General features: G+C 41.6%; 1 protein-coding gene across 2 annotated transcripts in view; it reads left to right on the top strand.

Annotated features, from left to right (window-relative positions):
* Window positions 1-14354, top strand: part of ATXN10 (ataxin 10) — a 163542-nt gene that overhangs the window by 105429 nt on the left and 43759 nt on the right. The window contains exon 10 of one of the 2 annotated variants that reach the window (XM_038550221.1): window positions 3285-3372. The exons of the other annotated variant lie outside the window; for it this stretch is intronic. Within the exon in view, the coding sequence (XP_038406149.1) occupies window positions 3285-3365 (81 nt within the window). The 3' untranslated portion in view covers window positions 3366-3372. Of the gene's footprint in view, window positions 1-3284; window positions 3373-14354 lie in introns of those variants that run through there. 2 annotated transcript variants of the gene reach the window in all.

Here is a 14354-nt window from a genome sequence, read left to right as displayed (position 1 = left end):
GCTGTACTATTTTCCATTTCCACCAGCAGTATAGTAGAATTCCAGTTGCTCCGCATCCTTGTTAGCACTTGGCATCATCACTAGTTTTTATTTTAACTGTTTGTTGTTTTTTTTAAAGATTTTATTTGTTATTCAAGAAAGCACAAGCAGGGGGAGGGGCAGAGGGCAAAGGGAGAACCATCCTGGGATCTTGGAATCGGGACCTGAGCCAAAGACAGACGCTTCACCGACTAAGCCCCCAGGCACTCCTATTTTAATCATTCCAATAGGTGTGTAGTGGGATCTCATTTTTTTTGTTTGTGTTTCCCTAATGGCCAACAATGGTGAACATTTTCTCATGGGCTTTATTTGCCATCTGTGTATTTTCTTTGGTGATGAAGTTTCTTTGCCCATTTTTTAATTGAGATTTTTATTGTTGAGTTTTGAGAGTTCTTTATATATTCTGGGTACAACTTCTTTGTTGGATATGCGATCCATGGTATTTTCTCTCGGTCTGTAGTTTGTCTTCTCAGTTCTGTGGCTGTTTTTGACAGAGCAAGAGCTTTATAATCTTGATGAAGTTTTTGTGTGTCAGTTTTTTCTTAAGGGTCTTGCCTTTAGTGCCATTCTAAGAACTCTGCCTCATCCAAGATTACAAAGGCTTTCTCATATGTTTTCTCCTAAAAGCTTTATGGCTTTATGTTTTGTGTTTAGATCTATGTTCCATTTGAGTTAGTCTTTGTAGAAGATGTGAAGTTTAGGTCAAGTTGCCATTTTTTGCATGTGGATGACCAATTATTTCAGCATCATTTGTCAGAAAGACTATCCTTTGTCTGTTGAATTGCTTTTGCACCTTTGTCAGAAATCAGATGGCTCTATTTGTGTGGGCCTGTCTCCAGACACTTAATTCTGTACCACTGGTCTTCATATCTCTTTACCAGTACCACCCTGGCGTGAGTAGTATAGGTTTGTATCAGGCCTTAAAATTGGGTAGTAGATTCTTTCAGCTTCACGTTAGCTCTTCTACTTTTTTGCCCGTCCACGTAAGTTCTAGAGTAGCTTGTCTGTAACTGTATAGAACCCTGCTCTGACTGATTGGAACTGAGTTAAATCTACAGCTTGCTTTGGGGGAGAATTGATACTTTTATTGCTGCTGAGTCTTCCAACCCATGAGCAAGGAATGTTTTTCTGGTTATGTAGTTGCTCCTTTGATTTCTTTCATCAATGGTTTGTAGTTTCCAGCATTCAGATCCTGCATATGCTTTATTAGATTTATATCTAAGTATTTCCCTTTTTGAAGAACTATTATAAATGGTATTTTAAAAAAAGATTCAGTTTCTGTTTGTTCATTGCTTATACATGAAATATGATTGATTTTTGTGTGTTGGCCTTACTAAACTCACTCTAGAGGTTTTAAAAAATAGATTCTCTGGCATTTTGTACATAGACAGTCATATCCTCTGAATGAGGGTGAAGTTTTTTCCTCCTTTTCAATCTGTATGCCTTTGATTGCTGTTTCTTGTCATCTTGCACTGCTAAGCCTTTTCTGATTATGCTACAATGTCTGTCTCTTCTTCCCTCTTCTCTAAAGATGCTGAACGGGAACAGAAATCACATTTTACTGAATGGGGAATTATTAAAGCTGAAGCAAAAACTAGAAAAGAATCATAAGGAAAAGAAAGTGGGAAGAAGGAAAAAATGGCATGATGTCTAAAAAAACAGGCCCAACTGTTGGAAGAATAAGAGAAAAGTAGTTATGTTTATATGCAGGCCTAGTTGTATGTAACGATTTCCTATTCTGGAATTAACTGCAGAGAGTTCTTACTTACTCCAGTCTTTTCTGGGCACAGAGAATGGCCCGTAGAACTGAATTATAAAGAAGTGCAAAACCATGGCAACCGAGCATCTTCTGGGCTTTGGACAGAAAGGGGCATTCTGTAGCATGTGCTCCAGCTCCCCCGGCCCCCCCCTTCCAGTGTGTGTGTCTGTGCATGTGTCTGGGCATGCTCACACACCCTCTGGGAAGCCTGTGTGACTGCCTCCTGCTGCACGGTGTGGACCTACAGCTTGGTGCACCACCACCCAGGGGAGTCTGGCCACACACCGTTTGCCTGAGTGGAGAGAGAGCAGGTGCAGTGGCCCCATCCCTCTTCCAGGGTGTCAGCAGTTTTAGAGTTCAGACAGTTTAGCGAGAGTGTGAGGGCAGGCAGCTCAGTGGGAGAACTCTTGAGAGTCTCCAGGCCCTTCCTTGTGACAACCAGAGCTGCCTTGGGGGGAGAGAACAGCTGCTTTGTTGAAAAAAGACCCGGACTAAGATTCCAAGTGCTGTCCTGACGTGTGTCACTGCCTCCCAGGTCCTGACCAGTGTTGTGCAGCAGAGAGTCTCAATCAGGAAATCATCAAGATCAGGTTCTTAAAGAGGAAAAATGAGCTTTAAGTGGTTTTTACACAGTGGAAATGGAGGCTCGGAGGTGGGAAACATTATACTAACGTAGTTTCTTGCCTTTTTTCTCCCTCCCCTAAACACCACCCCCCACCCCGTGCCCCTTAATTCTAAAACACCAGTGTGCAGTCACCAGAAGCACTTGCTGACCAAGCAGATTGCCCCCCCCCCCCCGCCCCATTTCCAGAGGTTGTGTTCTGGCCTGGGGCCATCTCTCAGAAACACTGCCCCTCAGTCCTTAGCCATCCTTAGAAAAGGAGGGGCAGAGTGGGTAGGGGAAAGAAGATGGATGTGTGCCCACAAAAGAGTGTCGGCATCTGTGACACATCAAGATGCCTCTTTGTGTGTATTTGGCAGCAAGACCAGTAGCTCAGTGGTTCAGAGATGGGGCTCTGTGTCCTATCCCTCCACTCACATCCAGGACCTCAGCATAAGGACCATTAACTTAAGCACTCCTTGGCGGCTTCGTTAAGATTTTATAAGAAATTAAGACTGAAGTTGGAAAATACAAGACCTGTGAGGGTTTGTAGAAGGGGTGCAGCACTTGCTGGATGTTCATGTTGAGTCCATACATAGCTGTGTTTATTGTGTTCAGACATTTACTAACTTGCCTGTTGAATGAGGTTCAGAAATGATTACTCTGTAGTGTTTCAAGTTTACTAAAATGAAATGAATATTGAAAAATGTAGTGAGAGCAAGGCTTTGGGCTGTTTCAGCGTCTGCCCTGACACCTTACCTCCCTAGTGCAACTGCATGTGAGGCAGGTGCAGCCTGATGTCCTGCGGTGGAGGGAGGCTGTGTGAACCAGTGTCTGCAGTCTCCATGCTGAAGGATCCCTTCTGTTCCTCTGTCTGTGCCTTAGGTTGTGAAGCAGGTCTTCACACTCTCACATAGTGACACCGACCATAGAAGCTTTCATCACATCATTCAGGCCCTCGTATGAGACTGAGGTGAGACAAGCCCCATTTTGTTGTTGAATAGAAACCTAGAGCTCAGGAGAGGAAGGGGAGCTGCTGTGTGGCCCCTCCTCAGCACACTGGCTCCATCCCAGCCTGTGCACCCCCATCCATCTGTCTGTCCATCCATCTGTCCCTCAGCTTGAGCTCGAGATCGGCTGTCCACAGAGCCTGTGGCTATACATCCTCGCCCTCGAGCATGTCACATGACCTCTGAACTCTGGTTTTCACATCATTTCGTGTCCCTAAGATCAGGATGGCAATACACTGTGTAACCCTGGGGTTGAGCAGGAAAACCCACCGGCTTAGGGGTTACACTGATGGTGGGCCACGCTTCCCCTCAGCCTCAAGTCCCCCACTGATTCGTAAATAATGACTAATCTTTTTATCACACTTTGGGCTTTACCAGGCAGTTTGACATGCACATCCCCAAAGAAGGTTTGCCAAAGCATTATCTTTGCTTCAAACACTCTCTCAAGAGTCACAGGGTTTGTGGTAAGAAATCAGCAGCTGGTGGTATTATCAGAGCAGTTCTCAGGAGCCTAGCTGCTCCAGATAAACTCCTAGAGCATTGTAGAATGAATCTTCCTATTTCTAGAAAAGCAAAAATGGTCCCCAGTGAGCCAAACATTTTGCAGTGGTGTTGTCTTGAGCCTTGTAACTTGTGCGTGGGTTGCGTGGGTTTCTTAAGGGGAAGGAATGACAGATCCTTCCATTCTGGTGGAAGAGTTGAGTGCGCGCCTGGGTTTTATCAGGGCACTTCCATTCTTACGGTCAGAGAGGAACGGTAAATCACTCTCTGTTCAGAAGTATATCAACAGCTGGGAGCAATAGGTCTTGAAAGGGCTCTATAGGACAGTGACTGGACTTGTTAGGTATGATACATGAGATGTGTCTTGCATCTCACCATCCTTCATTTTTTTTCTGTTTTAAAAGTTAGCCCTTTCAGGAAAGCTTACACACCCTAGCCCTATACCTTTTGTATGCTTTGCAGGGGCCATGGACTCCCTGAGACCTGTTTTTGGACCTCTGAGCTAGAACTCTGGGGATTTGAGGGAATTAAAGTGTGGTGCAAAAGGAGCTTTAGGACTTGAAGGTGGCAGGTGCTCGCTAGCTGTGTGATTTGAGGCAAGAATACCTGGGGACACGTGGGTGGCTCAGGGGTTGAGCGTCTGCCTTCAGCTTAGGTCATGATCCTGGAGTCCAGGATCGAGTCCCAAAGCAGGCTCCCTATGCCTGTCTCTCATGGATAAATAAAATATTTAAAAACAAAACACCTGAAGCCCAGTTTTCTCCACAGAGAAAAATAATGCCTGCGTTATATCTTGCAGGATTGCATTTAGGTAAAGTCTATCAAGTGATTCTTTTAGTATATGACGTCACCCCAAAATACTAACTGCTGCTATGACTGTTTTTGTTTTTGTTTTTTTAAGCATTTATATTCTAATTCATTTTTGTGCTGGTGAGTCTGAGATAAACATGTGTTTGTAAAATTCTCGATGGGAGAACTATGCCTTTCTTAGCTTTTTATTTTCACATATCAGTTTGCATGTAATTTCTCAGTAAATCAGTGTATTGAGTTGAACTGCCAGCGCCAAGTAATATTTATGTCAGTCAGATAGTGGATAGCACTGGACTTGAATGATTTTATAAATCTATAAGCTGTAATCTTAATCCAAAAGCTATTTTTAACTTCTTTTTAACTTTGAAAATAATTGATTAGTTTTCTATTTAAATTTTACTGTTCCTCCTAAGTGATACCTTAGTTCCTGAGATTGACCAGCATGAAGAAGTATGTCATACTTTGCTACGTACTGAATAGTCTATAATTATCAAGATTATCCAGTTAGCATAAAGTGTGCAGTGATATTAGCGTAAAGTTTTGTTATGTAGTGTTACCATAGCTGGAGTTGGGTGAGTGTTTAAACCTTTGTGAACTCAAAATTCTTTTATGATGATGGAACATTTTATGTTTTAGTACTCTTCATACAGAGTATGTGTTCAAATATTTTACCAGGCATGTGTTTTTTACAGGTTCATATAATATATAAAATGTATTTCTGTTCCAAGAAAAATACAAGTGGTAAACAGTTGGGAGAGAGCTTGCATATTTTCCTTTATTATCCTGTCTGATGATTAATGCATTCAGCTATGTTCAGCCTCACGTTTAACCAGGTTAGTGTTTAGTTTTGGTTAGGCTGTTTTCCTTATGAGAACAGAAATGGCCAATCCTCTGCCCTGCCTGTCTTCCAGATGGAGTCTTTGCATTGTTTCCAGATCACGGTACTTAATGTAAGGTCAGATTTTCTTGTGAAAACAGATTTTGGATTAACTATACCTGTGCACTTGCCCACGCCCCTCCACACCTGCCTGTGCACTTAAGCTCCAGCAACATGCTGAGGTCATGGTTCTCATTTCAAGATGGAAAAGAGAGTTGAGGTTCTGGTTTATAGCATAAAAGTGCAAAAAGCAAATTGTGAGTGCCTGGTAGATCTGCAGGTCTCCCTTTCGTAGAGACCATGAGGAAAGGGTACGAACTCTGAGATCCATGGTATGACCTGGGACAGAGCCCTTTAATAGCTGACTCTCTGGTTCCCATTCATCTGCTTTGATTGTTGTGAGAATTTGGTGCAGAGGTTGGTAAACTATAGCCTATTGACCTCTTGTAAATAAAGTTTTATTGAGACACAGCCATGTCTGTGCCTTTACTATTTTCTGTGGCTGCTAACACATTACACCAACATGGTTGGGTAGGTGTGACAGACTACCAAATGGTTTGCAAATCCTAAACTATTTATTTTCTGGCTCTTCACAGAAAAAGTATGCTGACCCCTGATAGAACGTGATCAGAAAACAGTGATTTGAGTCTCACCTGTGCTACTCAGTAACTTTGTGACCTCGATCATGTTCTGTGACCTCTTCGTACCTTAATTCTTCTTCTGTAAATGTCATTTGTCCCTTCATTCAGTGAATGTTATGTGCTTGCTATGTGCCAAGCGCTGTTCTAGACTGAGGAAGTACAGCACTGAAGAGAAGACACCATGCCTGCTCTCATGGGGCTTACATTCCAGTGAAATGTTCAGTGAGGATAATAATAGGGCATACTGCACAGGGAGGGTTTAATGAATTAGTACTCGTAAAAGTACATTTAGAACATTCCTTGGCATAGCAATCATAAGGAGAATACATACCCTATGATGTTAGCTCTTATTATTATGCTAACTATAGGGTTGTTAATGTGTAAAACAAAGTACAAACTCAGTTCATGGTTGGAACCCATATAATTCCATGTTTACTGTCCCTAAAGTTTTTACCGAAAGAATGAATAACTAGAAGTAATAAGGTGCAATTAGCTTCATAAAGAAAGGAAATGGCTCATAGGAAACTGTGTGAGTAAAATAGTGTCACTGTGTATAGTCCCAGCTCAGAGAAGTGTGAATTCACAGATTGCTTTCGGTACAGTGGACTGCTCAGTCACAGAAGAAGAGAGCAGAAAAAGTACAAAATCTGATACTGCTGACCCCTTCCGTATTTGCCTATGGACCTTGCAGCTAACCCTAACATTTTATGCTCATTCCATATTTTAAAATTCTCATTACACATCAGATTCCTTGACCTTCTGAGGTTCTTCGAATCCAAGTAGGAAAAGGGAGAAAGAGTACTGAGGAATGTAAGGATGAGCCAAAAAGCTAATATTTGTTGAGGTGGTGATTATGTTTTAAGACTGAAGATTAATATTTGAAAATATAAAATCAATACTAGTTTATATACTTTAAATAGTAATAATCTGTGTAAGTTGGTGTTTGTGCACAAGGTCCTATAAGACCTGAGAATTTATATGTTGGTACTTGGACAGGTATAGTGAATAAAGTTAATTGGTGAGTGGAATGAATACACAGTTTCATAGGACCTAGAAATCCCTTATCGTATGACTTAGGGAAAATAATTTCATTTTGCTAATTTTTTCATTTCTAAATTAAGGAGGTTGGACCATGTTTTTCCAGGTCCTTTTTGGCTCTAATTATGTAATTTGTGAATTTTCTCTGTGACCAGATTCCCCAAAATAGAAAGCTCTGTATTGTCTCTCCTGCTAGATCTATCACTTTTCCTTCATGTAATGATATGATACCTTTAGTTCTTCATGGCTCTAAGTAAAGAATGCATGGTATTAGAGTGACAGGGCCCTACCTTCCTGAGATGTTACCAGTATCCTCATCTTCTTAATCAGGATAATTCCTCTCGTGGCCCTCATCTGTAGGTGGGGGTGTCATTGTGATGGACCACATAATTACCGGAGACACTTTCCAGTTCTGACATTCTGAGATTCAAGAATACAATTCACAAGATGGGAAGGATGAGGGCTGTGTTGTGTTGTTTTGTCTGTTAAAGGTGGAAAGGAGGAAAATTTGCATGGTTGGGAGCTTTCAAAGACTAGACCTGCCGTTGCAATGAGTGGCTGTGACCTCTGGCAGTGATTTCAGGTTCTCAGTGGCTAACTCTGTCATTTTTCTGTGTATACAGTATTCTTTTTCCTATAATGTTCTCTGCTTGGCAGATAACTCTGTAGGAAATGTTTACACGTTAAAGCATATATGATGTGAAATAACGAATTTGGGATTACTTTGTATAATTACAGATGTGAAAATTAAATCTACAGTTCATGGGTTGTGATCTGGCAGAGATTAAATAAAATTCATATATGCTTTTTGAAAATACAAAGAAAAAACTATTTGTACTTTATTTGAAAATGTTACTCTTCTGGAACTTTCATTTTTAGGATATTTAGTAATTAGTAATATGTTATAAAAAATTACAGGTCAATAAAGAAGTGAATTGGAAAAATATACTCAAATGATGTTACTGGGAGTCATTGCCCTTAAAAATATAAGGTTAATATTATCTATGATTTAATTTCTACCATATTCCAAAATCATGAAGTTCCAAAGAAATATAAAATCAGTGTGATAGATCACATCAATAAGAGAAAGGATAAAAACCATATGATCATTTCAGTAGACACAGAAGTACAACATCCATTCATGATAAAAACCCTCAACAAAGTAGGTGTAGAGGGAACATATCTTGATATAATAAAGGCCATATAGAAAAAACCCAGGGCTAAACTCATATCCCTAAAATCAGGGAAGGGAAGGGAAGAAGGGAAGGGAAGGGAAAAAGAGAAAGCCAGTCCTGAAGACTCCACCAAAAAAAAAAACACTAGAACTATTAAATGAATTTGATAAGGTCACAGAACACAAAACCAATATACAGAAATCCATTGGATTTCTATACGCTAGTAAGGAAGCAGCAGAGTAAATTGAACACCAATAAAAAATAAATTTAAAAAAAAAAGGAAGCAGCAGAAAGAAATTAAGAAACCAATCCAATTTACATTTGCACCAGAAATAATAAAATACCTAGGATTAAACCTAACCAAAGAAGTGAAAGGCCTGTACTCTGAAAACTATAAAACACTGATGAAAGAAATTGAAGATAACAAAGAAATGGAAAGACATTCCATGCTAATGGATTAGAAGAATAGTTAAAATGTCTATACTATACAAAGCAGCATACAGACTTAATGCAATCCCTATCAAAATACCAGTGGCATTTTTCACAGAATTAGGACAAACAATCCTAAAATTTGTATGGAACCACAAAAGAACCCTAATAGCCAAAGCAATCTTAAAAAAGAAAGTACAGCTGAAGACTTGGTAATTCCAGACTTCGAGTTATATCACAAAGCTGTAATAATCAAAACAGTATGGTAGTGGTACAAAAATGGACACATAGATCAATGGAACAGAATAGAAAACCCAGAAATAAACCTACAATTATATGGTCAATTAGTGTTTGACAAAAGAGGCAAGAATATACAACGGGAAAAAGACAGTCTTTTCAACAAATAGTATTGGGAAAACTGGACAGCAACATGCAAAAGAATGAAACTGGACTACTTCCTTACACCATACACAAAAATAAACTAAAAATGGATTAGAGACGTAAATGTGAGACCTGAAACCATAAAAATCCTTGAATAGAGAATAGGCAGTAATGTCTCTGACGTCAGCCATAGCAACAATTTTCTAGATACATCCCCTGAAGTAAGGAAAATAAAAGCAAAAACAAACTACTGGAACTATTTCAAATAAAAAGCTCCTGCACAGCAAAGGAGACAACCAACAAAAGTAAAAGGCAGCTTATAAAATGGGAGCAGATATTTGCAAATGACCTACCTAATAAAGGGTTAGTATCTTAAATATGTAAAGAACTTCTAGAGCTCAATATTCAAAAAAATCTAATTTTAAAATGTGCAGAAGACATGAACAGACATTTCTCCAAAGACATACAGATGGCCAAAGGCACATGAAAAGATGGTTCACAAAAAAAAAAAAAAAGAAAAAAAAAAAGAAAAGATGGTTCACATCACTAATCAGCAGGGAAATACAAATTACAGTGAGATATGACCTCACACCTGTCAAAATTACTAAAATCAAAACCACAAGAAACAACAAGTGCTGGTGAGGATGTGGAGAAAAAGGAACCCTCATGCACCATGAGTGGGAATGCAAACTGGTGCAGCCACTCTGGAGAACAGTGCGGAGGTTCCTCAAAAGGTTAAAAATAGAATTACCCTATGATCCAGTAATCGTACAACTAGGTATTTACCTAAAGAATACAGAAACAGGGAATCCCTGGGTGGCTCAGCGGTTTAGCGCCTTCTTTCAGCCCAGGGTGTGATCCTGGAGTCCTGGGATCAAGTCCCACATCAGGCTCCCTGCGTGGAGCCTGCTTCTGTCTCTGCCTGTGTGTCTGCCTCTCTCTCTCTGTCTCTCCTGAATGAATAAATAAAATCTTAAAAAAAAAAAAATACAGAAACACTAAATCAAAGGGATACATGTACCCTGAAATTTATTGCATTACTTACAATAGCAAATTATGGAAGCAGCCCACGTGTCTGCTGATAGGTGAATGGATAAAAATGATGTGGTATGTATATACAATGGAATATTATTCAGCCATAAAAAGAATGAAATCTTGCCATTCACAACAATATAGATCGAGCTAGAGAGTATAATGCTAAGCAAAATAAGTCATTGAGAAAAAGATAGATACCATATGATTTCACTCATATGGGGAATTTAAGAAACAAAGCAAATGAGCAAAATAAAAAAAAGACACAAACCAAGAAACAGATTCTTAAGTATAGAGAACAAACTGATGGCGACCAGAGGGGAGGTGGCCAGAGGGATGGGAGAAACAGGTGATGGGGATTAAAGATGACTTACCACAATGAGTCCTGAGTAATGTAGAGAATTGTTGGATGACTATATTGTTCACCTGAAACTAATACTATACTGTTAACTTTACTGAAATAAACTTAATGAAGAAAAAAAAAAACTTCATAGGATTGTTAGGAGGGTTAATCAGATCACAGCTGTGAGCTCTAAATTGTACAGCATTATCAAAGTTTGGGCTGTTGACATTTTTTTAAAAGAGGAATTAGAAAGATGAAAAGGGAAACATGTATAATTTTAAGCTGCTGGTTATTGGCTGTGTTTGCAGTGCATGGTTTGAAGACAGCACAGTGTGAAGTGCCTCCTTGCTGCCCATTCTGGAATGTGGTTCATGGTGAAAGGCTTTACACAGTATGGTGGTCAAGAGCTCTGGTTCTAGAGTTGCATAGTTCGAGGTCCAATCCCTAGCCCTGCTGTGGACTGGGAGTGACCCTGTGTGAGCCTCCTTCCTCCTCAGGAAATGGGACAGCAGTAAGTCCTGCCTCCGAGGCTTCTTGGGAGGAACAGGACGTACCATGTAACCCGAGGAGTGCTGGGCAGAGGCTTAGTGAATTCCAGCCCTACTTATTTCTGCATGCACACGTGCATCCCAATCTTCTCAAATCCAGACCTGGATTGGACTTCCCTTTTTATCCCTTAGTGGAAGTCCTTTGCACCTTGAAAACGCAGTGTATTGGTAATTGGACCTCTGGTTCTGGACCAAGGTGGCATAGACACCCTTGTCTGTGCTCCTCCCACTAAGCACAGCTGGAATCCCTGGACATCATATGTGAACAAAAAAAGGACCCTTTTGAAAGGTGGAGAGAAGAAGGCAGCCTGCCTGGGGACCTCAGGACTTCAGGAAGAGCCCAATGTTATATTCCCTGGGTTTTCATTTTGCCTCTGTTGTCTCAGACTGGGTGTTAGAGAAGCTGTCTGTCCAGAAACACCAATGGGTGCAGACAACCCCTCTACCACCCCCACCCCCCAAGAGAAGCTTGCTCTTTCTTGCCAAAGGTCCAAGAAAGGGGCACTTTAGCAAGGCAGACTTTTAGACTATTTAACTGCCCTACTTCAGACAAACACCATGGAAAAACGTAGCCCCACCCTCATCAACAAAGGCCAGGTGAGGAGCCGAGACTTCCTCCTTCACCTGGACATGATGAGGTGCCCCTCACCCCACTGATGGAGTCCGAGACAACTGGAGAGGGAGAGCCAGGGCTTTCATCCCTGCTCAGCAGTAACAGACATCCTCCCTCCCCTGGCCAGCTCTGCTGTTGGTAGAGGCCGTGTGGGGCACCAGAACGGCCTCCTGTTCAGGAACCGTAGGTATAAAGGAGGCAAGCCGCCAACGCCCTGCCACAGCCTCACTGTCTGGAAAGACCCGAGTGGAAGCCTGGACTTTGACCCCTACATGGTAATAGCAGACGCTGCCCCTCACCCCACCCCCTCGTTGTCATGGCATTCAGGGAGGCCGCTGAAACAGGACATCTGCTCCAGATTCACAGTCTCATAACATCACACCCAGAATGTTTGCAGTACAAGTAAAAATCACGCGTAATGCCAAGAACCAGGCAAATCTCAACCTGAATGAGAAGAGGCAATCAAGAGATGCCACACCTAGATGACACAGATGTTGGAATTCTCTGACAAGGATTTTAAAGCAGCATTTATAAAAGTGCTTCTGTGAGCAGTTAGACACTTGATGCAAAGGAAGAAACCGAACTTTTCCACAGAGAAACAGGAGATGTAAAGAAAAGCTAAGTGGAAATATTAGGAATGAAAAATACAGTAACCCAAAATAAAATGTAAAAACCCAATGAGTGGGCTTGGTAATAACACAATGGAGAGGACAGAGGAGAGAAACCGTGAACTTGAGGATAAAATAAAAAATTATCCAGTTTGAACAATAGAAAATAGACGGGGATGGGGGGGGAGAGAAAATAGACGAGAAACAAAACCGTTGGAGCCTCAGGGCCATGTAGGGTTCTAGTAAATGTTCTAAGATTCTGTCATCAGGGTCCCAGAAGGAGAGAAGAAAGAGGGTGAGGCTGAAAATGGGTTCAAAGGAACCATTACTCAAATTTGACAAAAAGCCTACAGATACAGAAGGGTCAAGACTGGGTCGTGTTTCCTTTGATGAGCTTGTGGATGGTAAGTGACCCACCTTTCTGGAGATGTTTATGATCTCATCAACCCATCTATCCTGTTAAAACAAGAAAGGATCTTGTTTTCAGTCTTTTATTATTATTTTTTTAAGATTTTATGTATTTATTTGACAGCACAAGTGGGGGGAAATGCAGGTGAAGGGAGAAAGAGAAGCAGACTCCCCACAGAGCAGGGAGCCCAATGCAGGGCTCCATCCCAGGCCCTTGAGGTCATGACCTGAGCTGAAGACACACGCTTCACCAACTGAGCCACTCCAGGTGCCCCCAGTCTTTTATTCTTAATGACCAAGACTGGCTTGTTTTATCTAGGTTGTATCAAGGAGCATTTTCAACAAAAGCATAACAAAAGAGTCTTGTTAAATAATTTGTTTTCCTAAACCAGCAATTACCTGGGAATATGCCCAGTAGAAATGAGTGCTTATGTCTACGAGGAATCATGTGCATGAATGTTCATAGCCTTGCTTGGGAGAGCCCCACACTGGAGAAAACCCAAATGTCCATCACTGATAGAATGAATAAAAGTACAGCATGGTATGTTCTTACAGTGAAATCATACACAGCAAAGAGAAAGATCCTGTGATTTGTAGCGATATGTTTAGCAAGAAAACCCACACAAGGGAGTGCATACTATATGGCTCCATTTGTCCAAAATTCCAGAACAGAAGTAATCTAAGATGATAAGAGTCCTAGTTTCTATGTGGGGTTATCAACTGGTCGGGTACACAGGGAGCCTCTGGGTGCCGGAATGTTCTTTGTCTTGATCTGAGTAGCAGTTGCACATGCATGTGGATATGTAAAACTTCTACAGGCTATACACTTAAGATTTGTACACTTTACTGTAGGAAATTAAATCTTACAATAGAATAAATATGTGTTCTGAAACACAGGTCTCTACATAAAGTCTTTTCTGTTGCCTTCAGGGTAAAAGTGAAACTTAAGAGCTTGGCCATCAAGGCCTCGCCCGATTGGCCCCACCCGGACTCCTCTTCTGTGTCCCCATGGCGCATTGTGTTCTTTCCAGTTCTGGGTATGAATGACATGTTCTCTCATACCTGGGCCTTTCTCAGTCTCCCCACCCCACCCTGACTGTGGTAAGAGCAGTAAATGTGCCTGACTCACCCATTGGCCCCCACTGTAGGGTCTGTCACAAAGCAGCTTTATTTTCAGTTTTTGTCAATTGAGTATAATAGTTGCAGGGTGTCCACAAACAGAGAATCCATCCTAGGGGAAGGACCTGAGGATGGTGCTCTAATGTTCCTATCACTCTGGTGAGGTTCCCAAGAGCGCTGCACACCGGCCACTTCTTTCCTGCTTGGGGGGCTGCTGCATTTGTCACCAGAGGCCCTTCCTGGTCTGGGGGGCCAGCCATGCTCTGTCACCATGGTTGTGGCCACCCCCAGGGCCATGACTCTGCCTCGCTGGGCCTTCCCCTCTCCCCTTCTCCACCCCCAGCACCCTCGGCTCTGCACTCTGACATTTCCCAGGATGTTTACTGTTGTTTCAGGCATTTTCTCTTCTCTGAAGACTAGAA

The sequence above is a fragment of the Canis lupus genome, chromosome 10, assembly GCF_011100685.1.
Source record: "Canis lupus familiaris isolate Mischka breed German Shepherd chromosome 10, alternate assembly UU_Cfam_GSD_1.0, whole genome shotgun sequence".
NCBI lineage: Eukaryota > Metazoa > Chordata > Mammalia > Carnivora > Canidae > Canis > Canis lupus.
This window is presented reverse-complemented; position numbering and strand designations above follow the sequence as displayed.